The sequence below is a fragment of the Mirounga angustirostris genome, unplaced genomic scaffold (assembly GCF_029215605.1).
Source record: "Mirounga angustirostris isolate CCGP_5_RB_7025 unplaced genomic scaffold, mMirAng1.0.hap1 SCAF_8, whole genome shotgun sequence".
In the NCBI taxonomy this organism is placed as follows: Eukaryota; Metazoa; Chordata; class Mammalia; order Carnivora; family Phocidae; genus Mirounga; species Mirounga angustirostris.
In genome coordinates, this window is record NW_026991716.1 from 108,555,226 (window position 1) to 108,580,160 (window position 24,935).

General features: G+C 41.4%; 1 protein-coding gene across 16 annotated transcripts in view; it reads left to right on the top strand.

Annotated features, from left to right (window-relative positions):
• Positions 1-24,723, top strand: part of NCOA7 (nuclear receptor coactivator 7) — a 155,888-nt gene extending 131,165 nt beyond the window's left edge. For 14 of the 16 annotated variants that reach the window (XM_045865492.3, XM_045865493.3, XM_064598073.1 and 11 more), the window contains 6 exons: positions 5,553-5,700; positions 14,521-14,646; positions 15,979-16,131; positions 21,619-21,714; positions 22,156-22,229; positions 22,602-24,723. In XM_045865492.3, the coding sequence (XP_045721448.1) occupies positions 5,553-5,700; positions 14,521-14,646; positions 15,979-16,131; positions 21,619-21,714; positions 22,156-22,229; positions 22,602-22,737 (733 nt within the window). In that variant the 3' untranslated portion in view covers positions 22,738-24,723. Of the gene's footprint in view, positions 1-5,552; positions 5,701-13,009; positions 13,239-14,520; positions 14,647-15,978; positions 16,132-21,618; positions 21,715-22,155; positions 22,230-22,601 lie in introns of those variants that run through there. The other 2 variants (XM_045865499.3, XM_064598075.1) reach the window with 2 other exon arrangements.
• Positions 24,724-24,935: the final 212 nt, after the last annotated feature.

Below are 24,935 nucleotides of genomic sequence, written 5' to 3' on the forward strand. Positions count from 1 at the left end.
GACCTGCTCCTAAAATAATCATGGCATTCGTATGGATCCCAGGTCATCAATCTAGACCATTCCCTCTACTACCTTGAAGAGTTTCTTTTCAAGAAGCGTAGGGTGAGGATAGGGGTATTGTCCTCTCCTATGGGTTTATCTCTGTTAAGACCACCTTAATTAATCAAAGGCGCTCTAATAATCTTGAAAATCTCTTCAAAAGAGAGGGTATTAGGCACAGGATTCCTCCTTCCTAGGAAATCCTTTGGACCTTATACAGATCTTCCCTCTCTCCCACCTTCTAACCCATCCACCCTCCCAATGGGTTGTACGCACAAGTTGTCTTCATCAAGTAAGGCATGTCTAATTATATCTCCCTCCAGAATAATAAATCCTACTTATCTTACATCCACATAATAAAAAGGACTGCTTAAATGGTCTCCTCAAGCAACTTAATGTCTTCATCACCGAAAAGAGAAGTAACTGGCAATTGCTAGGTTACGGTCTCTCCTTAAAATCTTTATTGACTTGCAGTTTGCACAATTTATATTTTCTTCTAATGTCCAAGGAGGAATGAAAATTATTTTTTTTTTTAAGATTTTATTTACTTATTAGGATACGAGCAGGGTGAGGAGGAGCATCAGGGAAAGGGAGAAGCAGACTCCCTGCTGAGCAGGGAGCCCAACACTGGGCTCACTCCCAAGACCCTGGGATCATGACCTGAGCCAAAGGCAGATACTTAACCAGCTGAGCCACCCAGGTGCCCCTAATGTAAAATCTGTACCACATTCCTCATTCCCTTATAGTCTTGTACAGAGTTATGTGTCAGCATGAGCTTTTAGGATTTCTTGGGATGCTTCTTCAATGTTCATGCTTACACAGTGACTTTCCCTATGAGGGTAAACTGTTAGAGAATACATGAGCAGTCCTTCATGGAAAGTAAGTGCAAAAAGTGATAAAAATGTGTCTAGTGTCATAACCAGGAAGTGAACTGGGGAACGATTTAGAAATCAAGGTGGAATAAGGGGAGGGCTTTGTAGGTGGTTGAAAGAACCCTGGTTGTCACCTCAGAAGATCTGGTCCTGGCTGTGAGGCTGATAGTAGTCTTCAGAGCCCCGTTCCCTTATATCTAAGGAGAGTTAGCTGAATTAAATGATACCCAATATCCCCATCAGCTCTCATATTCCTGAAGGTAATCTCCATGAGGGCAGGGTCACTGGCACATAGTGGGTGCACAGGGAGTGTTGTTGAAGGAGACAATGCCCTCTGGCTAGAGACCTCCGGAAGCACACCTAAAGTTGAATTAGTTGAGTTGACTCATTGCTGTAAGGGAAAACGCATACCATGGGACCACGGGCCATCTCAGAATGAGGGTGCTAGAAAGGAGGTATAGGATTTAGATTTGTGTTAGGTGATACAGGGAAGGACTTAAGGAAGTGGGAATTTGTTCTAGATTAGATGCTATCAGGAAGCAGAGGTCATGCTATGATTGGGTATAAGTCTTATCCGAGAGGAACTAGACTAGAGAGGAAGAGTAGAGAGGTTAATGCTATAATAAGTAAAGAAGCATAGTCATTCATACTAGCCAAATTGGAAGGATGTTTGGTCATTTTTGTGGCTGGACAATGTTCATGTTTTTGTTTGCATTCAGATATGACATAGACCTCAAGGTGGTCTTGTTTTTGTCACCATTCATCATAGTCATAGAGCAGTCGTGTCTGATGCTGAAGTTTTGTGAAGTTGTTTAGGTTCAACAGGAGAATACGAGGGCCTAGCTATGAGTGCCAGGCTAGCTCCAGGTGTCAGGGACTGCTTTTCTCTTTCTCACAGGTAAGTTTGCTAGCAAATAATTAGGAAGTCATTTTATTCAATGTGGATATGCTCATAGTAAATGTCTTCTTTTCCAAGAGTTAGAGTGAAGCATGTTTGGTTCTCTATTACAAAGTACAGTTAAGATGGACTAAATCTTAAGTGTTAGAAAACTGAAAGAGTTAGAATTGTATACTCATCAAGCCTCTCTGGAGTGGTGATTAATTTTTTCTAAGTTAATTTTTAATGGGAAATTTTATGCTACATGGTAAAAATACTTCAGATTCAAGGAAGGCAACAATGATATCATTCCTAAAAAGGGCAAATGGTTTTTATATAGCAAAGTGATAAGGGAAATACTCCTCTAACAGCACAGTCCCCCTTCTGGGAATATATCCTACAACTGTACCTGTGCACATGTGAAGTGACTCACATACGAAGTTATTCACAGCAGTGTTCGTAACAGCACAATCTTGGAAACAACCCAAGTGTCCATCTATAGAGGACGATTACATAAGCTCTGGTATAGCCACGGGGTGAAGTACTGATAGCTGCAAAAGAAAGAATGATGAAACCATTTACATACTGATGTGGAAAGATACCTAGGATATATTGTTAAATGAAGAAAGCAAGATAGAGAATAGTACTGTCTTTTGTAGAAATGGAAGACAAAAAGAATATATATTTATTTATATAACACTACAAAAATATACAGGAAATGAATAAAGTGGTCACCTGTAAGGGAAAAGGATGGGCACAGGATTTGGTGGACAGGGATGTGAGTGAGAGGAAACTTCTCATTACTTACTTTTTAACATATAATTTTAATGTTTGAATCATAAAAGTGTCCTGCCTACTCCAAAACTAAAAATAACTTGAAGATATATATGATGTAAAACATGTCATTCTTCCATCCCATTCCATTCCCCAGAGGTAACCATTTTGATCGGTTTCTTATATAACCTTTCAGAAGAGTCCATTGTACTAGTCAAGGATCTCCAGAGAAACAGAACCAAAATGATATGTGTATGTAAATATACATAGACAGATTTGCTTTAAGGAATTTGGCTTACATGGTTGTGGGAGTTGGCCAGTCTGCAATCTGCTGGGGAGGCTGGCAGGCTAGAGACCCAGGGAGATTTTGATAATGTAATCTCAGGTCTGAAGGCTATCTAGAGACAGAATTCCTTCTTGCTTTAAGGAAGACCTTAGTCTTTTTCTCTTAAGGCCTTCAACTGATTGCACAAGGCCCATCCACATTATGGAGGGTAATCTGCTTTACTGAAAGTCTGTTGATTTTTTTTTTTTTTAAAGATTTTATTTATTTATTTGAGAGAGAGAATGAGAGACAGAGAGCACGAGAGGGGAGAGGGTCAGAGGGAGAAGCAGACCCCCCGCTGAGCAGGGAGCCCGATGTGGGACTCGATCCCGGGACTCCAGGATCATGACCTGAGCCGAAGGCAGTCGCTTAACCAACTGAGCCACCCAGGCGCCCAAGTCTGTTGATTTAAATGTTAATCACATCTAAAAAAAACACCTTCAGAGCAACATCTAGATTAGTGTTTGACCAAAAAATGGCTAAGTTGTTGTCATATAAAATTAACCATCACACCCATGCACAGTTATGTCTATATCTGATTTTTTTTTTTTTTTTAAAGATTTTATTTGACAGAGAGAGACACAGCGAGAGAGGGAACACAAGCAGGGGGAGTAGGAGAGGGAGAAGCAGGCTTCCCGTGGAGCAGGGAGCCCGATGCAGGGCTCAATCCCAGGACCCTGGGACCATGACCTGAGCCGAAGGCAGACGCTTAACGACTGAGCCACCCAGGCGCCCCTATATCTGATTTTTTTTTAAATAGAAATGGTAACATATCTTACACACTGATACACACCTTATCTTGGATCCAGCTCTCCACGTTTTGAAGGAGTAGGAGTAATCTCAAGGAAATAACACTTCTCAAGTATATGAAAATTGATAATCCTATATTATGAAAGATGTGATTAATATAAAAGGGAAACGAGGGATTTGAAACGCACTTCGTAGTGGTTCATGTTTACATTCTGTAAAAGTTCCCACAAACTGACAAGGAAAGACACTGACTCCAAAGTCACGAGGAGCCCATTCATGGAAGAAAAGCTGCAGCAGGAAGAAAACATGCGAAAGTTGTTCAGCACACACTCAAAGAAATGTAACATGAGTCAGGTAAAACTTAAATATATATTAAACTCTTTTTTTGAAAAAGAGTAAGCAAGAGTGTTAAGAAGCTCTAATGCAAACTGCAGGGCTGGTGTCGGAGTAAAGGAGTTAGCCTTTCAAAAGCAACCTGGCAGGATGAATCACAAGCTGTAAAATCCTGCCCTTTGGCCCAGTAATCCCTTTTCTGGGAACTAATCTCAAGGAAACAATTCAAAAGATGGTGAAAGGCATAGACCCTGAGGATGTTCACTGTAACATTTGTACAATTGAAGAAATGGGAACAAGCTAAATATCCTGAGGACACGGGAATCCAGGCTATTCATGACTATTACTTTCATGAAATTAGCCATTAAGAATCAGTACAAAGACTAGCAACATGGCAGAGGTGCTTAATTTAATGGTACATATCACAAACGATTATCTCTTGGCCCTCGTGACAATGAAAATTGTATACATGTGGACAGGAACAGATAGGAATATAGAAACCTAAAAACCTTTTGATCCATTGGGATTTCAGAATTGTGGGGGACATTTCTTTTTTGTTTTAGTTCTGTTAATATTTGTCTTCATCCATTTGGGCTGCTATACCAGAATACCGTAGACTGAGTGGCTTGCTTATGAACAACAGAGATGTATTCCTCACAGTTCTAAAGGCTGCGAAGTCTAAGATCAAGGTCCTGGCAGATTTGTCTGGCAAAGGCCCACTTCCTTGTTCAGAGATGACTGTCCTTTTACTGTGTCACATGGTGAAAACGGATCCTTTTATATGGGCACTAATCCCAGTAATGAGGGTTCATGACCTAAGCACTTCCCAAAGGTCCTTCGTTGAAATACCATCACATTTGTGGTGAGGTTTCAACATACGAACTTTGGGGGGGTGGGTACAAACATTCAAGCTCTGTAGCAATATTGTTATAATATTTTTTACCTAATTATAACTTTTTAAAATGAGCAATAATCTTGGAAATTAGCCATCTCTCTATTAAGTCTGGAGAGATGCTACAGTACTTTTAGATGTTAAATATGTATGAGAGAACAGAGAAATAGGAAGCAAACCACATTCCCATATCAATAAGATTAGGTCTCTTCCTAATATTAAAACAACAACCAGTATTATTTACTTTGTAGTTATCAAAGGTGTTCTGTTGAAATTGTAACAGTGCTTCAGCTACATAAAACCCCATTGAAGTATTGTTTATCCTGTCCAACTAAAGGACCAGATCAATTTTTTTTCCCCATTGAATACAAGTGCTCAATAAATGAAGACCCAATGAGGAGTATATATTTGGTGTAAATACTTCATTGTGTTTTTCAATTTTATGTCCCATCTCTTGATCTTTCCCGCAGACTGAAAGACAGGTTCTCAGTGTCTGTGGACTTCTGCTTTCACTTTTTGACTTATTTTCCAGATTTGGACTGCACTGGTAGAGACCGTCTTCACAGTGGGAAATTAGTAAGATGGATTTGCCAAGCAGGGAAAAGATGGTTGTGAGCGCTCAAGTCCTTACCTGTGCCTGCCAGGAAAGTGGATTTGGTGTTTAACTCCTATGACGAACGTGTTTTTCAGGGTGGATCACTTGTACACGTTCTTTGTTCAGTGGTCTCCTGACGTCTATGGGAAAGATGCCAAAGAGCAAGGCTTTGTGGTGGTGGAAAAGGAAGAACTGAATATGATCGACAACTTCTTCAGTGAGCCAACCACCAAGAGCTGGGAGGTGAGCACTCAAGAGGGGCTAGACTGTCATGGTCCTTAAGTTACAACATGTAATTAAAATCTTCTTGGGTCCAGGTACCACGAACTTCTTGGCTGGCAAGAAGTTAGATTTCCTGTGCACTTTTGAAGTTATCGGGGAAAATAACTTTATTCCTCTGTCTGAGCTAGTTATATGTGTCAGATAAATGCCGCACTGCCAGGTCATTTCGCTTTTTCTTTTAAAAACTGCCAATGGGTCCCCTTTATGTACAGGATGAAGTTCAAGCTCCTTAATGTGGCCTGAAAAGCCCTTCATAATATTTTTGAGCACTTACCAAGCCCTTCCCATGTCAGGGGCACAATGGATGAGATAAGCAGAATTTAGTATGGATGAATCATTACAATATAATTGAGATAATTACCATTGAAGGTGAAGTGCCAAGTGCAATAGGAGCATGGAGCCAGGCCCCTGAATGGAGCCAGGGGGATCAGGGAGAGCTGCCCAGAAGGAGTGATCTGAACAAAGATCAGAAGGGGGAGTTTGGGCAGTTGGGGTGGAATGGGACATGGGACATGTTCTGGCCAGAGGAAAGTCTGTGCAGGGGACTGACCCAGGGGAGAAACAGAGTGGGGCATTTGATAGACTAACAGAAGTTCAATGTGGCTGGACCATAGGGCTCAAAGCTGAAGGAGGGGCAAGAAACAAAGCAGGGAAAGGAAGCAAGGATACATCACGAAGGACCTATGAGCCATATGTATCTTCCTAAAGGCAGTGGGAAGGCATTGAACTGTTTTGAGTCTGGAGAAGTATACACGCATATGCATCTCAGACAGCTCTTTGTTGCTGGCAGATGTTCAAGGATTGGAGTTGGACAACACTTGAGTCTCGAAGACCCATTTAGGAGGCGCTTTTGGTCATCAGTGTTGAGAGATAATGGTTGCTGAGAGAGTGGCAGTGGGGAAGGAGAAAATTGAGTGCTTTTGAAAGATAATGAGAAGGTAGAATATACAGGATTTTGTGAGTAATTATTATATGTGGAAAGTAAGGAACATGTCAAGATTGATTTCTTGGTTTTCAGAGTGGGAACTGGAGGGTAGTGGTACCTGCCCTTCACTGAGATAGGAGAATAGCGAGAGTACTAGATTTAGTAGAAAATGCTCTGCATTCTAGTTTTAATCTAAATTTGAGGTGTCTGTGGAATGTCCAAGAGACAGCTGAGTATAAAACTTAGGAGAAAGATCTGAAGATACGCTTTTGGAAATCATTAGCAAAGTTGAAGTTATGAATGTAGATGAGGTCATCGTGGGAGAGTGTGTACAGTGGGAAGAGAAGGGGGCTCAGAACAGAACTCTTAGGGACACTGCATTAAAGGGGCCAAAGGCAGTAGAGACTACAAAGGTGATTGAGAAGCAGCAGCCAGGGAAGGAGGTAGAACACAAGTAGAGTCATGTCTTAGAAGCCAAGGGAAGAGAATGTTTCAAGAGGGGGTAATGGTCAGAATGACTTACGTTGCAGAGGAGGCAGAAGATAAGAACTGAGGTATGTTTTCTGGATTTAAAACCGAGGTGGTAGTTGGTGACTTTGACAAAAGCAGTTTCATTAAAGTGATTAAGTTCAAAATTTAGATTCCAGGGGTTCAAAGAATGAATGGGAGGTAAGTAAGTGGAACTAATAGAGGTGGGCAAACAACTCAGATTTGGTTCCGGAGAGTAGAAATGAGATGGTGAGCTGGAAGAAGTGAGGTGGAGGATGCTTTTCCTCTCGCGAGAGAGACTTTAACCTTTTGGATGAGGTCAGCAGGAACGCCAGAGTAGAAGGTATAGAAGATAAGGGCATGAGGAAGGAAATGATTGGAAGAGCAAATCTCTGAGCAAGGGCAGGGAATGTGGGGGTAGGGATAGGACTGGTCTTAGGTGGCTGGGGAGTCGAAAAGAAAAAAGTGTGTGCAAAGAAAATGCAGCTTCAGTGGTGGTAAATTGTGGCATTTTTCATCCAGTGGCTTCCTTGCAGCGGAAGGAGGGGCATCTCCTGAAGTGAAGGAGGAGTTAGAGGAATATGGGGAAGGTAGGAAATAGCAGTTACGGAGGCTAGGAAAAACGCTAACTGAAGACTGTCGTGGGGTGGCTGTCTGGTTTTGAGGGCCACTGGACTTTTCTAGTGGCCCCAGGCTTCAGTGAGGGGTGATTTTCTCCAGCACTCCCGGCCTGGTTTTAGATTCAAGTGGGCAGTGGGATCCTTCCAAGGCTGGAACCTTGCCAGTTTGGGATGAGCAAGGGTAATAAGCCTGCCCCTTCGGTCTGATCCCTTCTGGAATACCAGGTCCTTTTATACGTGTGCTTGGACTCACTCTTCCTTTTTTTTTTTTAAAGATTTTATTTTATTTATTTGACAGAGAGACAGCGAGAGAGGGAACACAAACGGGGAGTGGGAGAGGGAGAAGCAGGCTTCCCGCCGAGCAGGGAGCCCGATGCGGGGCTCGATCCCAGGACCCTGGGATCATGACCTGAGCCGAAGGCAGACGCTTAACGACTGAGCCACCCAGGTGCCCCCTTGCTCTTCCTTTTTTGTCACTCCCTCGTGGCCTGAATGTGCAGCGGGCACACACGCAGCTCTCTCTGGCAAACTCCTGCCATCCTTCAAGGACCCTCTCGTTTGTCACAGCTGTGGCGCTCTCAGTCCGTTCCCCGTCCTGTCCTCCCACAGCTCATCGTTCATAGCTGTCTCGTGTCCTGCCCAACAGTTTACTTGTTTACGTGTCTCCCCACAGTTCACAACGCGTCTTGTTTGAAGATACAACGTCTTGTTGTTGTTTTTCTGGTCTTTGCTCCTGTCTCTGGCCAGTCTTTCCAAGTCGGCTTCGCTGGGTCCTTTTCTCATGCTGTTCCCTAGGAGTTTGGCCTTGGCCCCCTTCTCATCTGTTACATCTTCTTGGATGAGCTCATCAACTCTTGTGGCTTGTGCTGCTGACCGCCCCCATCTGCCCCCACCACATACCTCCTTCCCCCAGCTGCTACTCTAGAGCTCATAGCTGCCCCATGGGCACTGCTGGAAGTGTCCATGAGGCAGAGGTGGTGTGATACAGGTATTCTGGCCAAGGCACCCAGGAATAGCAAGTCCTGTCCTTACCTCATCAGCCGTCCTCAAGAGGCCCCCACAGATGAAGCAAAGCGAGGAAATGTACATTTTCTTACTGAGACTGTGGTCTCTTGCTCCAATATGGAGTTCCAGAGAGAAGGGTTAGGCTGCCTGGGGGACTTAATCCTTGCCTGATGAGGCCTGAATATCTTGAGCCAAAGCAGCCCCCTTTAAGGGCTCTTCTGCCTCTCTCCAGTAATCCCATCCTTGAATCTCAGCTCTTGACAACCCTGGCAGTGCGGGGGAGGGTGGGCCACACTTAGCAGCACCAGGGGAAAAGGAGCTACCGAGGTACACAGGGAGGGAAACGTCTGCTCGATGATCTGGTGTGGGCCTGGGCAGTCGGCCCCAGGCCTTCTCAGACTGAGGAGAATGAAAGAGGGGGCAAATTCCTCTAGAGAATACTCTCTAGATCTGTAGTGGAAGAGGAAGAAAAAAAGAAGGGATAGAGAAGGAGGAAGAAATTAGTTGGCCTCTTCCAAGCTCCTTGTGCTTGTGGATAACTGGAGAGACAGGTGGCTGGACTGGTCAGGCCACCTTATCTCTGTTTTCTTGCCATATGGCAGAGAGTCCAAAAGTGCAGTGAGTAGAAGAATGCCGGCCACGATCCCTCCCGTGCAGGAGCAAGCTCGCATGCTAGCATTACCCTAAAGCCAAGCCGCTGTAATGGCACTGCGCCTCCTTTATGGGTGGGGAAGGGCACCTTCACTCCCCCCGAAGCTAGCAGGTGTCTGATCCTCAGCATGTCCAAAAAAAAACACGAATCTTGCCCCCAAACTTGCTTCTTCTCACATATTCCTATCTTAATTAGTGGTATCCCAAGCTAGAAACCTACATATCATCCTAGCTTCTTTTCCTGAATCATATCTAGTCAGAGTCTTATTGATTGTGATTTTACATGGTACAGGGACCTCTACTTCCCTCCACCAAGCCTGCCCCAGTCAGCCTATCTTCACCCTTCACTTGGACTTCCAAGGGCACCTCCAGTCTCAACGCAACCACCAGGCCATTCTCCCATACATAGTCTTTCTAAATAAGCTTTATTTCCTAATTTTACATAAGGAACACCTGCTTATTGTAGGAAATTTGGAAACTACAGAAAAGTACAATGTGGAACATTTAAAAATAATATGTGACCACACTTAACACTTTTGTACATTTTATTCAATTCCTTTTTTTCTCTTTTATTTTAGGATGTTATCTCGGGGGAGAGGGGTAGGGAGTCTTGCTTTTTATTTTTGTAAAATGCATTCATGCTTTATGTATAGGTTTGTATCTGGCTTTTCTCACCTAACATCTTGTGAGAATTGGATCATCTTAAAGATTTTTAAGCCTCATTTTAATGGGTTGCATAATATTTAAAATCTCAATTATAATTTATTTAACATTTCCTGATTTTTAGGAATCATTGTGTTCAAGTTTTTCACAAGGATGAGATAATCTGCAACTCTTACTATTCTCTTAGTTTCCTAGAAGTGACGTTAGTTGATATAGGGGTACTAACTTTTTTAAGACTCCTGTTTTTTATATATGACAACTTAACTTGCCAGCAATATGAGGAATACCCCTCTTCCTGTGTTTATGCCAGCAGAAAGTATTACTACTATTATTCCTTTCCCAAAAATTTTGCTAATTTGGAAGCTGAGAAATAATATATTTTAATTTTTATTTCCTTGGTTGAGGATAGAATAAATGAAAAAAATATGTATGTATGTAAATAGTTTCATCACACTGCATTCTTTATGATTAAAAGATACTAATTTTTGTTTTACTGATTTTTGTTTCCTGTATTTTTAGAAGATTTTATCCATTTATTTGAGAGAGAGAAAGAGAACAAGCAGGGGGAGGGAGAGGGACAAGCCGACTCTGTGCTGAGCCTGGAGCCTGATACGGGGCTCCATCTCATGACCCTGAGCCAAAATCAAGAGTCAGTCGCTTAACTGACAGCCACCCAGGCGCCCGTCCTGTATTTTTGACCAATTTTTTTCTAGATGGCTATTTGTCTTTTAATTTTACTTATGTTTTTTGTTTATGTATTTTTTTCCCTGTAGTGTTTTTAGGTATGGGTGGCCCTGTAGTATCAATCTAAACTCCACTCAATCTGCAGTTGATTTATTGATACATGGTAGGTAATACTTTTAATAGTCAATTTTTTCCAGCACTGTTTAATGATTTCTGATGTTTCCTTCATCATATTTAAAGCTCTCATATATGTTCTGTGCTATTTTACTTGGTTAATTACCACATGGGAACATATACTCCCATGCTTAACAACACTCAGTGGCTCCCCATTGCCTACAGCTATCATTACGCACTGGCCAATCATCGGAACACCACTTGGTGAATTTTTTTTTTTTTTCTTTAACTGAATCCTAGACCTTCATCACTAAAGACATTAATTCAGTAGGTCTGGGAGACGAGTGTCAGAATCTGTGTTTTTAAAAGCTCCTAGATGATTTTGAAGAATAGCCAGGTTTTAGAAAAAGTGGCCTCTAGAATGGCATTACTTCTTAATGGCATTACTATTCTTTATTTTCTCCACTTCTGTCCCTCCCCAGCTTCATCTCGACTTCTCTTGCTTTCTGTTCTCAAGCCACAGTGAACCTAGAACACAGCTGTTTTCCTCCTGTACCCTCCACTTGGACATCTCCCCACACCCCACCTTCTGCTCTCAAACTGAAGCCCCATCACCTCCGTATATAAGCCCTCTCTGAAAACTCACTGGGTGGCCCCACCCACCTTTGAGCTGCTACTATTAGCATTTGTATTACGTGGAGTGGCATTCGTTTACTTATAAATGTCTCTAGGACACCTGGGTGGTATAGTTGGTTAAGCATCAGACTGTTGGTTTCAGCTCAGGTCGTGATCTTGGGGTTGTGAGATTGAGCCCCACACTCAGCACGGAGTCTGCTTGGGGCTTTCTCCCTCTTTCTCTGCCCCTCCCAATCATGTTTTCTAAGATAAATACATCTTTAAAAAAAAATAAAAATAAATGTCTCTCTGCTGTCTCCTCACTCGCTTGAGATTAAGGACTGCTTTGTGTCCCCAAGTCTGGCAAAGTAACTGGCACTTGCCATCACAGAGAAGACAATCAGTAAATGCAAGCTGTTGTGAAGTGTCAGGTACTGAAGAGAGAATGCTGTCTCACTGGCACAAAATCCAAGTGATTCTGCCCCAGATTGTGTCTTGGTTCTTGCATTGAAAATAAATTCTAGCTGACCTGGGTCTGGTCACTAAGTATCTGCCAGAGTTCTCATTAGAACCAACCCTTAGGGGCGCCTGGGTGGCTCAGTTGGTTAAGCGACTGCCTTCGGCTCAGGTCATGATCCTGGAGTCCCTGGATCGAGTCCCGCATCGGGCTCCCTGCTCGGCAGGGTGCCTGCTTCTGCCTCTGACCCTCCCCCCTCTCATGTGCTCTCTCTCTCTCATTCTCTCTGTCTCAAATAAATAAATAAAAATCTTAAAAAAAAAAAAAAAATCTTTAGAACCAACCCTTAGGATGAGCTTTGCAATAGCACTCTGACCCCCTCACCAGTACCCAAGACCATTTTAGATGTGGAAGAGTCACAGAAAGATCACTGAAAATTGATCCAATGGTAATCTACATTTTTTCCCAACCCCTCGCACCATCTGATCTGGGAAGTAGAGGTGGGCTCATCATGCTTATCGGTCATTAAGGGTAAATGTTCCTTTGCCAGCTATTTTGAAAAACTGAATCTAAAGTAACATTTTTCTCAGCCTCATATAAACCAGATGTTCTCCCATTCTTTTAAGTTCCTCATATCTAACAAACATGATGTGGTATTGAAGTAAAATGCCATTGGCGTAAGTATAATGAACCTACCTTGGGTAAAGGCTCCTTTTATCCTTCCTTCGAGATTCAAACCTATGTCCGGCAACATCCACAAAGTTTAAAATGGAAATTTAGCTTTAGAGAAGGTGCTGAAAAAAAACTCTGGAAAGGCAGGGCTAGAAGAGCTAGCTTAGCCAGAGGACAATTAGGAAGGAAAGTATAAGAAGATAAAGGGAAAAAAAAAAAAACAAAAACCCCAAACCCATGGAGTTGTGTTGCAGTTAGGAAACTACCATTTCAAAGGTGAAAGTGTCATTTTACAGCCTTACAGCTCTGCCTGACAGGAAGTGTGTGTTTGCTCTAAATCCTAATTTGGGTGTGTTCCTGTAGAAATGTTGAACCCTCTCCTGAGGGAAACAGAAACTCAATTATGCAGGAAACTAGATACAGCAAAAACAGTCGTAGCTCCGTGTGGCTGGAAGCATCGGCGTGTGGCGGCAGAGGAGAACACTGTTTCTCATTAGAGGGCAAGCGGACAGTTCTCCCTCCCAGCAGGATGAGAACCCGAAGGTTGCCCTTGCACATTCAGATTTTCTATTGTGCCAGACCGGACCAAGAGCCTTTTGTGAAGGTATGTTGGAGTCCCTGAGAGCTGATAAGGTGCCGGTGAATCCTCAGAGATCCACCACTCGCTATGTTTCAAAATGCCTTCTAATGAGAAAGGATATGCTGACATTTCAACCGAAGCAGGTGTTTTATTTGTTTGGGAGATGGATATGATGTGGCTTGTCCCTTCTTTTTGGAGTAAAAATCCATATTTTAGTTGTTCATTCCACAGCCCTATTTGTACCTCTGTTAAATGTAGAGTCCACTAAAAACATGTGCTTTATTTAATACATTTAAAATGCTGCATTTGTGATTCTTTGCCAGGGTTTTAGGTAAAGCCCCCATGAGAAGATAGTAAAACTTAGTAGTTAATTTCCTAACCAAAAATCTGGCTCAGCCGGTGGCAGGTACTTTATATCTGTCACTGTGCCTATTGGAAATCCAGTGGTGTGTCATCTGGCAACTTTCACTAGATGTAACGTAAATGCTTTTTCTCTATAATGCAAACGTCACTGATACTAATACCGAGGTATTTTGCTGAATTAGTTACCTTATCATTCAGTTTCAAAATCATTTAGTGATTTATCCAGACGTTAGGAGGGACAAAAAATAGATTTTTAAGTTGAAATTGACTTTGGTTGTTCATAAGCATAGTTAACAGTGAAATAATAAATGTGCACAAAGTCCTTTTTCTCAGTTTTGAAAGGTTATTTTGATGGTTTCTGATTGTACAAAAAGAAATGTAACCTAATTGTAATTTAGCCTAAAGCTTTGTCTTTCTTTGTATTGGTGCTTCTGGTGGATGTTAGCATTTGTTAGTTCTATCAGGGTTTGGTGCTTTGTGCCATAGCCTTGAGAGAAAACATTAGAGGAGTCTTGATTAAACAAACTATCCTTATCTTCCCAATTTCCCTATTTATAGAAGATTTACGGAATGATTGCTGATTAGTCCCTTAACAATTCACATTTAGATGCAGGCTAAAAGAGAATAATTTAGGGCATTTCAAGGGTACAAGTCACCTGTGGAGTTATGCATAATCACACTCAGTGAGCACTCAGCAGCTGCAGAAGAGGAAAACCTGTGACTTTAATTTGTACATAGTAAGTGTCTCCGTTGTACTGTGTTAGATTCTGCGTTTGTTCAAAATTGTAGCTGCAATTAGCCCTTTTCCCAGAGTTCTGGTTCAGTTTCTGTCCTACTGCTAAAACTCCACCTGTTACAGGCAGGTGTGTACCTGAGGTCGTTTTTAGTAGGCGAAGGAAAAGCAAATATATCAGGTTTGGGGGGCTTCTCTTCTCCATTTCAGATCATCACCGTTGAGGAGGCAAAGCGCAGGAAGAGCACCTGCAGTTACTATGAAGATGATGACGAGGTGGCCCTGCCAATCCTGCAGCCCCACAGTGCACTCCTGGAGAACATGCACATAGAGCAGGTGGGCTCTCCCTGGGGACTTAGGACGGGGGTCTTCCAGGCCTTAATAAAGAAGCATTTCGCATCCCTGCATTTGCTTTTCTCATGGGGTGAAGGAAGAGCCAAGTTTTAAAAGAAGAACACCAGCAGCCTAACCAACACCAGTGTCCTTTCTCCTCTTCTGAGGAGAAGAGGTCACTTTCTTGGGAGTTTGGGGGCTTGGCCAGAAACTATATCCATCTCCTAAGTCTGAATGAAAAGCCCTTCTTGTCTTCAACACAATTTTTAAATTGTCCTACCATAGTCTTCATGCATATTCCTAACACTTAAAAAAGGATCCAAATTTATCCTAGTGATTATTACAGAGTTCCAATAGTTTTAACTTATTGGGCTAAATAAAAGTTATATAGCAAATACACTTTACTAGCTTTACGAAAACTACCAACCCCTAGGAGTAGTTTTCCTTTTTCTGTGATTTCCTTTGTTCACTTTATATTTTCTGAAAATCTTTTACTTCAATTTTATGAAAAACTATGGTGTGCTGTACTTGAACTTCAGTAAGGAATCTCTTGCATTTCTCCCATAAGTCAACTTAGAAACCTGAATTTCGGAGACCTTAAAAGAATCAAGTTCAACTCCCTCAGTTTGCAAATGAGTCTGTAAAGGCCCAGGAAAGCCAAGAGACTTGACCAAGCAGTTACAGAAATGGGGTTCATGCTGATACTACAACTGATACTAAGCATTCTGAAGACTTAAGTACTTCATAGCCTCCTTTGTTAGTATTTTTGAAGAGACACGCATTATTGGTGTTTATGGCAGCCAAATTTAAGCTAACTGTTAATGTAGGTGAAAGAGGCAGCAAGATGAATACAGACTACATTTGACTACTAGCGTAAAACACCAGTGTTTTCTTCTTCTCCTCACTTCTGTGGGAAGCTGCAGTTAGTCGTCAGTGGCAGCTCTGAGCCTATGAGCATTTAGAACGAACAACTGGAGAACCATGAACTGTTTGGTGAAGGGCAGGTCGAGGTGTAAAAGGGAGAGCATGTGTCTAATTCATATGAAGCTAGGTGCTGTATCTTCAAATGTATAGTTGCCTAGTGACCCCTCGTTCAGGTCCCTGAGAGGGAATGTATGCTCTGGGGGGCATCCCTGCCAAGACAGCACCACCAAAGCAGTGATTTTTCCCTTCTCTTTCCTGGTTCATAGTTACAAATATTTGTCAGAGTAAAAGGGGGCAACATGTGAGTGCGTATGCTTTTTGAGTTTGAGCCTCAGGTACTTGCTTTGTGCTACAAGCTCGTCAGATCCGTGGGCGAATTGTATACATACATCTCCATCTTTGGATTTGCAGCTGGCCCGACGCCTTCCAGCACGGGTACAGGGGTATCCGTGGAGACTCGCCTATAGCACATTAGAGCATGGGACCAGTTTGAAAACTCTCTATCGGAAGTCAGCGTCGCTAGACAGTCCTGTCCTGTTGGTCATCAAAGATATGGATAATCAGGTGAGGCTTGTTCCGCTCACAGAAAACATTTTTTGGTGAAGATTTTCAAACTTACACAGTCGTAGAGAGACCAGTATAAGAACTCCCCATCATCCAGATTTTACAGTGAGCAGGATTTTGCCACATACGCTTCATCAGTCTTTCTTTGTTGGTTTTTCTTTGCTGGAGTATTTTGAAGTAAATCCCAATTACTGTGTCATTTCACCCCTACATACTTCCGAATGCATCTCTAGAAGAATATGGAGTGTATTTCCAAATACAGTCACAGACGGGAATTTTTTTTCCTGTGCTCACTGTATAGTAGGAAATTCTGCAACCTAAAGCTGGAAAAGTTGGACAAAAGTCAAGTCTGGATTGAGAGATAGTGCAGAAAGAAGTTCCAGTGCCATACCAGAACTCTTTCCAGGGAGCTGAAGTGGTGCCCACAAACCTTGTCTTCATGGTTGCTCAGATGGAGAGCCAGTCAGGGCTGTGGTGTGTTGTACCTGAAGGACCCAATTGTTATGAAATAGCAAGGAATGTTCTGTACCTTTGCTCATTGCCCTTTCGCCTGTGCTATATGGAGGCAGTGGTGAATTCTAGATATTATCCCCATGTCCCCTCACTAGTACTTCTCTCAGTCAGCTTGGGTGTGAGTGGCATCTGTGCAGTTTTCTTTCATATACTACCCACTCCGGTTTTTGCTCCACAAAAGGAAGACATCTTTCAAGTCTGCTATTTATTCATTCCAGTTTGGCCTGTGTTATATCAAGAAGAAATTCCTTTACATTTTTAAGATGTAGATGTTATTCTTTTCTCTTTCTGGCATTGAAGCAGGTTTTGTTCAACAGCCTTTCATTTATTTATATGTTCAGAAAATGTACGAGTGCCTGTTATATGTGGGGCACTATTAAGCATTGGGAGCTTGCTGTGAAGCTATATAATTGTGTTCATTTTAGGGAAATAGATCTTTGTTATCATAATTTGTCTTGGGAGAAATTAGAGAGATGGGGGTACTGGAGGCATTGTCTGTCTCCACTGTGATCTTTCCTGGGACTTTATTGCTGGGTTATTATAGATAAAGAATTGTGGGGAGTAGTTTAGCTATTATCACTGTTACTGTTATTATTTCTTGATTGATGACATTTTATTTAATCGTTGAAAATTAAAATAATAACAGCAGTTTAAAATGGAATTACATAGGGATTTAATGAAATGTTTGAAAAGTTGGATGTTACGTTTTAGAGGAGCTATGGCTAGATGGTTTTAGACCCCACACAAACCCTCACCGTAAGTATAGATTAGTTCTCCTGCAAATTTACCAAAAGATACCAAGTTTGTTGGGGCACGTGTTGGCAGCACAGAGCAGGGATGCAGCACAGCTTCACCAGGCTTCCCATCAGCAGGTATATAAATGAGGCCTCTACCTGAAGGCTACACTATTCATCAGGAGGTGCAGTCTTACTGGATCTGGTGCCCTCGAGGTACTTGTGTGGATGAAAACACCTGAATACTAACTCTGCTCTCCACACCCGTTTACCCCCAAGGCAGGAATGTGGCTTTGCTGTGTTTGAGAACATGATAGAACAACACCTGTAAATTTATCTGGGAATAAATTATATAAAATTCTAATTTAAAATTATACATGCAGAATGGCAGCAAAGGGAGCTCTGCAGAATCGATAATCAGTGAAACAACCATAACTGGTAGAAATTATAAAAAACAACAGTCACTTCAAGTCTCTAAAAATTGCTATGATACACCCTCGAGGGGCAGGTCCCTAGCACTTCTTACCCCCTACCCAAGATCTGTGTTTCAGAGGCTAAATTCCAGGTAAGGACGGCTTAGAAGTAGAGGATTATTTTCTTCGACCTAACCTCTATTCCTAGGGGAGATGCTCTACCTTAGGCATGGTAGAATAAAAGAGTATCTAAAGCCCTTGCCACAGCTCTTAGGGCAGAAGTTCTTTGCCAGGTGAGGCAAGCCAAGACCACCAGCTACTTCCCCTACCTGCCATCCTGCTCATGAAATACGTGTTCCTCTGAGGGAAGCAGGCCACTATCCAGCCCCCAGCTCCACAGCAGAGCCCCTGGCTCCCAGCTCTGGGAGAAGAGGCAGATCGTAAGACCTCGAGCTCTGCTAACCTCCTCCCATGGACACACCAAGGTTACAATGGTAGAACAGTTCTCTCTGAAAAAGACCTGAAGACTAACAAAACGGATCTTCTATAACACGGGACAGGAAAAAAAAAAAATGACAAAAGAAGAAAAGCCACATCAAGATGGGTAGGAGGGGCAGAAAAGCGGTCTTGACAGGACTCCACCCCATCCCCCTAGTGACCCACAAGAGGGAGAGAGATCACAAAACATGCAGCTCCTCTCTGAGCAGTGAGGGGTTCAAGTCCCACATTGGGCACGCCAGCCTATGGGCCTGTGCCAGGAAGGCAAGCCCCCAGAACAGCTGTCTTCGACAACTAATTTCTGGGAGAGCATGAGGGCTGTGGGAAAGGGAAATTCCACTGTTGAAGGGCTCACACACAGACTTACTTGCGCTGAGTCTCAACACAGAGGCAGTAGCTTGAGAAGCACGTGGGCTGCAGGTGAGGGAGATTTGTTGACTAGTTTTAGAGAGTATCCCAGAGGGGCAGGGGTCTGATAGAGCTCTCTGGGAATAGAGACACTGGAGGGTGCCAATTTTTTTTTTTTTTTTTTTAATGCTACTTCCTTGCTAGCGTGGTGCTGGGGGGTGCCATTTTTGGTGCTCTCAATTTCCCTTGCTAGGGAAATTGAGCCCCACAGCTCACTCCATATTCCTCTGTGGCCCCAGCCCACCAGGCCAGCCCAGTGCTCATCCATCTTGGCCTCCACCCTGCCAGACCAGGCCCTCAGGCTGGCCCCAGCTTTGTGCTCATCCACCACAGCTGCTCCAGACACAGCACACAGACTTTCCCCAGCCATGCACTCATCCACTTGTCCACTGTGGCTCCCACCAGACCCTTTGCACATGCTCCCGCATCCTGTGCTTATCTACCATAACCCCTGCCCTGTCAGACACAGTGGTTGAACTTGCCCTGGCCTAGCCCCTGTCCACAGCATATCTAAACACAAAACAAACCAAAACCCTAAAAAGGACATAGAGCTCTGAAGCTGTCCCCAGACAAACTGACTTTATTTAGAAGAGTATGGAGAAGTTCAAGCCAAAGGGTACTCTAGAAAATGATGAAAATTTTGGTGGTAAACAATTAAGAGGAGGCTGTTAACTGCATGAAGACAACAAGCCAAACTGAGGACCATCTAGTTTACCAGAGAGAACCAGGAAAAGAGATAGCTAAAGGAGGACCTTCCTGGAGTTAGGATAAACTTCATAAACTGACCAAAGAAACTACCCCTGCAGAGGGGCCCAATTTTAGTCAGATTAGACTGTGGAGTAATTCATACCACAAAGCATTGTGGAAAATAGCAAAATTCAGGCAATTGATAGAGTCTGATTTATACTAACTTAATTCCAGTGAGGTACAGAAATGTTACTTCGATATTGCTCGATTACATTTTCCCATTTTTGTGGTAATTTTGTTACACATATTACACTGATGTATATCAAAAACCCAATGAGAAATTGTGCATTAAGGGGGGCACTTGATGGAATGAGCACTGGTTATTATATGCAACTGATGAATCATTAAATTCTATCTCTGAAACTAATAATATGCTGTTATCTTAATTAAATTGAATTTAAATAAATAAATTTTTTAAAAATAAAAAGATTACTACTTCATGTAATTTTTTCTACTAAAGAAGCTGAGAGAAGAGAGGAGAGCAAATATACATTTATACGTTTTGTTATATAAACCTTTTTTTTTTTTTTTTTTTACCACTTTTGGTTGTCTCAACTTTTTTTCCCCCATGGATTCCTTTGTTGTGTTATTGGCAAATATATTAAATTTTTAATATCATTATATACATATCTATAAAATTTCTTTCAAAATAAGTGAATAGAAAAGAGAAAATGGACATTTTCTTGCATAACCACAATGTTATGTACCTAACAAAATTAACAGTAATTTCTTAGTTATCATCCAATCCCTAATCCTTAAATAGATTTCCATGATTGCTAAGAAGATTTTAGCTAAGAAAGAATATATTTAGAATCATGAGAGGGTGAGCGTAGGGTGGCTTTTCCTATTCATTGATCAGAAAAGGACCCACTTTCTTCCTCCTATGGCCATTGCCCTTCTTGTCCTACTATTTTAAGCACATGCTTTTAAAAGTAGATGCCTATCACAGTGTTTTTTTTTTTTTTTTTTTATTGAAAGATCACCAAAAGAAGGAAAATGGATTTTTGATGTTTTTGTTACTGTTTTGTTTTTGTTTGTTCCTAGCAGCTCTAGAGAAAGGCTTTAGTAGCAGGAAGTATGAAGAACATTATTAGAGTTTCTAGACTTCTACCCTACCTAATTTTTAGTATTTTAAGTTGCCAGGAACTAAGTGTAATTGGTGAAGAAGAGATTCCACATTGATTATAACCCAATTAAAATAATATTCAGAAGTTATAACATTTTTCAGATAACCTCCATTTAAAGCAATGTTTCTCCAGTGGGTTTCCGAAGTAGAAGGTATATCAGAATCACTTAGGGATGTTTTCAAAATACATATGTTCACTCTTGCCATCTCTTACCCTTGCAAGCACTGATCAGGATCTGACCAGAAAGATAGAAAGCTAGGACAGTGAGAAAAAAATAGAAAAATTATTGGTTCAAATACATCTAAATCACCCTTAAGGTCCATAGTATTATGGGATTGTTGTTTTTTTTTTCTTAAAAGCCATTTCGAGCTAAGAGAGATCTGTCATGTTAAGGACACAGTGTTAAGCATATTGAGAACTCATTTTTATAAATCGAAAGAGAAAAATTTATTTTCTCTGGGGACCTGTCTGGCCATGACTCCACTTATAAAACACCTAAGACACATGATTTTGTTCTTTCAACCACTCACTTCCGTGTGCAAGATGCATCTTGTTTCATGTTCCCAGTATGTCATCTGTATTCACTAAAGGAATTGGAACAATTGCTGGCCTTTGACAAATACGTTCTCTGAACCACTTGAGTTCCAATTAGAACTAGGGATATTTTATTTATCTGTTTGTTGGTAGTCTTTTTAATTTAAGAGCTCTAATTTAGTAATGGTCTTTGCTGAAAGAGGTTTAATGATATCTCAGAACAGGATTGTGTTAGAATATTTCAGAAAGCCATTCTTTGGGAGGCCATTCTTTGAAAGAAGATAATGTTTCGGGGCACCTGGGGGGCTCAGTCATTAAGCGTCTGCCTTCGGCTCAGGTCATGGTCCCAGGGTCCTGGGATCAAGCCCCGCATCGGGCTCCCTGCTCAGCGGGAGGCCTGCTTCTCCCTCTCCCGCTCCCCCTGCTTGTGTTCCCTCTCTCGCTGTGTCTCTGTCAAATAAATAAATACAATCTTAAAAAAAAAAAGATAATGTTTCTGTGTTCTTTTGACAGATTTTTGGAGCATATGCAACTCATCCTTTCAAGTTCAGTGACCACTATTATGGCACAGGCGAAACTTTTCTATACACATTTAGCCCCCATTTCAAGGTACCGAAGTGGGAGAAATGCCCGACTTCCCAGTGCTGCGGTGTCAGCGGCGGGGGCGGGGGCGGGGGGGGCGGGGGCCTGTCTTTGGAGCCGCAGCGGTTCCATGACCTCAGCTGGACTCACTGTAGCCTGGGTCTGCCCTTCATGGCTCCAGCACACAGACTGCTTGGAGGGTCCCTCCTTGGGCCTTGAAAACTGCTTTTCTGTGTGTCCTGGGATCCAGGGAGGCATGACAGGAGGTCAGAGCCAACATGTGCTTGAGAGGTCTTGCCTACTTTATAACCCCTTTGAAGATCTCATCCTGGTATCAGAAAGGGCTGGCAATCAGGAGCTTCCTCAACCAAGGGGTAGTTTCCTTCCACACACAGTACTACGCTAGTAATTCCCTCTTCGCTGATTCTCCAGATTCAGATGTCCTCTCTCTTGTGTTTCTACCCTAAGGTCTTTAAGTGGAGTGGAGAAAACTCATACTTTATCAATGGAGACATAAGTTCTTTGGAACTTGGTGGTGGAGGGTAAGATTTTTGTTTTTATTAATTCACTGCCTGACCTGTGAGAGTCTGTTTAGACCCAGGTAGCCAAAACCTTGTATCAGGTGATTTTAGCTAGGCCGTGTGCTTAATTAGGACAGTGGCCTAACACATGGCCCTAAGAGTCAAAGATAAAATGGTTTATTTATGTGTCTAAAGGAGGGACTACTATCATTTGTCTTTGGGGTAAGATGAGTCATTTAAATGGAATAAAGGAAATGTATGCTTTGTTTTCCAAGCAGTTTAGGGTTTTGTCTGTTGGTAGCATAAAGGAAAGAAGATGGGGCAAGGGAGGGCAGAGAGTGTGCCACATGAGATTGAGGTGTTTTTACCTTTTTGTATTTGTGATCTTTTCAGGGGACGATTTGGTTTATGGCTAGATGCTGATTTATACCATGGACGGAGCAACTCTTGCAGCACTTTCAATAACGATATCCTTTCCAAAAAGGAAGACTTCATAGTTCAGGACCTCGAGGTATGGACATTTGAGTGAAACTCACTCAGACTGCCTTAAAATACCACATTAAAAAGATCGGGTTCCATCAGCCCTCCTAAAGCTGGCTTCCTGGAAGACACAGCCCCGGCCCTGACTGCCTCATCCCACCATACTGCTTTCTTTCCGCCAACGTCTTAGAGCATGGCCACACCGCAGAGGGATTCTGAAAGGGACATGTGGAGGGCAGACAACAAAGAAAGAGAGTTGAAGTCCGGAGTGTTGAAAGACTTAATACTCCCATTTCCTTCAAATCTATACAGTGAGGAATCAGAATATTTATAGATGTATGAGTTGAATGCAATTTTTATTTTTGGTAACTGTGAAAAAAATATACTGTGGAAATACATACATGCCTTGTGTATTTATCAACATAATTTTCATTACCAAAATGTACAGCATAATATTGTTTGCCATGGAAAAGCTTAGTCTCATTTAGAAAAATTGAAAGTGCTCGGCACTTAAAGGGAATATATGATTTTTTAAAAAATTGTCTTATTTATTATTTCTAGTATATTGTCTAAAATTTGTTGGCAGTTTTTTCTTTTAATGTGTCAAATCTTGAAATAAATGTATACATTTTGTGCTATGTTTTGGCAACAAACCCATTTGATTTATATAGTTTTATATTGAATTTTTTTTTTTTGGCCCTGATTAGGGTGATAGGTCTTAAGTATATATATATATATATACACACACACACACACACATAATTCTGAAATTTTAAAAACTCATTACCAATGTTTATTGATTTGACTATTGTAGGCCAGCTTTCCATTTAGTCATTAAAAAAGGAACATTTTTACTTACTCTGAACATAATTGTGTAAAGAAGCCATTTCTCAGTCATAAGTTGGTATTTACAAAAACGGATACCTTTCTGAATCCAGACTTAGAACAAACCCTGCTTTTGAAAAGAAAATGTTTTGTTTCTTACAAAATCATGTGTGTTAATAACAAAAACTTTATTTTCATGTGCTTTGTGCATAATTTTCCCCAGGTTCTTAAATTAATGAACAGGCCTCTGTTTTAAAAGGAATTGAATGTTTTAATTTCTGCATATTTTATATCAAATGAAAAATGTCAAATTAGCCCAACTGTCTTGGTTTCTAGACTCTTTTGAGAAAAAGCAATGCAAAGAAGTGCATTCATACCAAAATTGGAATAAAAAAAGTAAAACCTATTTTTTAACATCAACCCATTTTCATATCATAAAATACTCTTTGTTAAAAATGATAATAAAGCCTTGTTAAAAATTAAACAATATTACTGATTGCCAAACTTTTATGAAAGCCAAAGACTGATAACGGAAAACGTTTTCAAATAACAGCCAAAGCTGAGAAATGGTCTGTCATAAATTACATCCCCAGTGATCTCTGAAAGGAAAAATTAATAACAAGTAGCATTTATATACCTGCATTTAAAAAACATAAAACTGCCTTTAGAATGTTAGCCTTAAGCTGGCAGAATATTTCCTTTATTCTCTTATTTTAGGATATTTATGAAAGAGAACAAATTGCCAAGTGGCCTCCTGTCAGATCAGCAACTATTTTACTCACATTCCATGCAAGTTTAAATGAATTCTGTTAAATCTTAAATATGTAGCCTGGGTGTGCTTTCACCCAAGTTCTCCTATTGAGAACTCTTGATTAACAACATATTGACAGTTTAACCTTAACCTGCTCATTAAATGATACGTTGGTGTGAGAGATCAGGAATGTCTCATGATGATCAAGTTTAGCATTTATGCCATGTGCAACCATATGCTATTAACGAACAAAATGGTCATTTTGCATATAGTTCATGCCTACCTAGTTTAGTCCATGATATTATACTTGTAAGAGCATATCCAGATGCTGTGTCCAGATGCTGTGTTCTCTATTTAAAACAGTATTGTCCAATCAGAAATGTGTGGCCCTTCATTTATGGATATTGAGTATATGTAATGCAGTGCTAGCCCAATATTTTCAATAAAGGAATTTATGCATCCAGTGTGATTTTCTTTCCCGAGGATTAATTCAACAGGTATTTATTGGATGCTAGAGGTTCTCCTTGTGTGAGAGGATGATGAACTATGCAGAATTAAACAAGGTCCAGTGTTCATGTTTTTATCGCTGCCTTGGAAACCCCTTTTTCTTCCCAGTAGCCACCCTCTTATTCTCTCAGTCAGTTCATGAAAACTCCTGTTAGTTCCTAGAG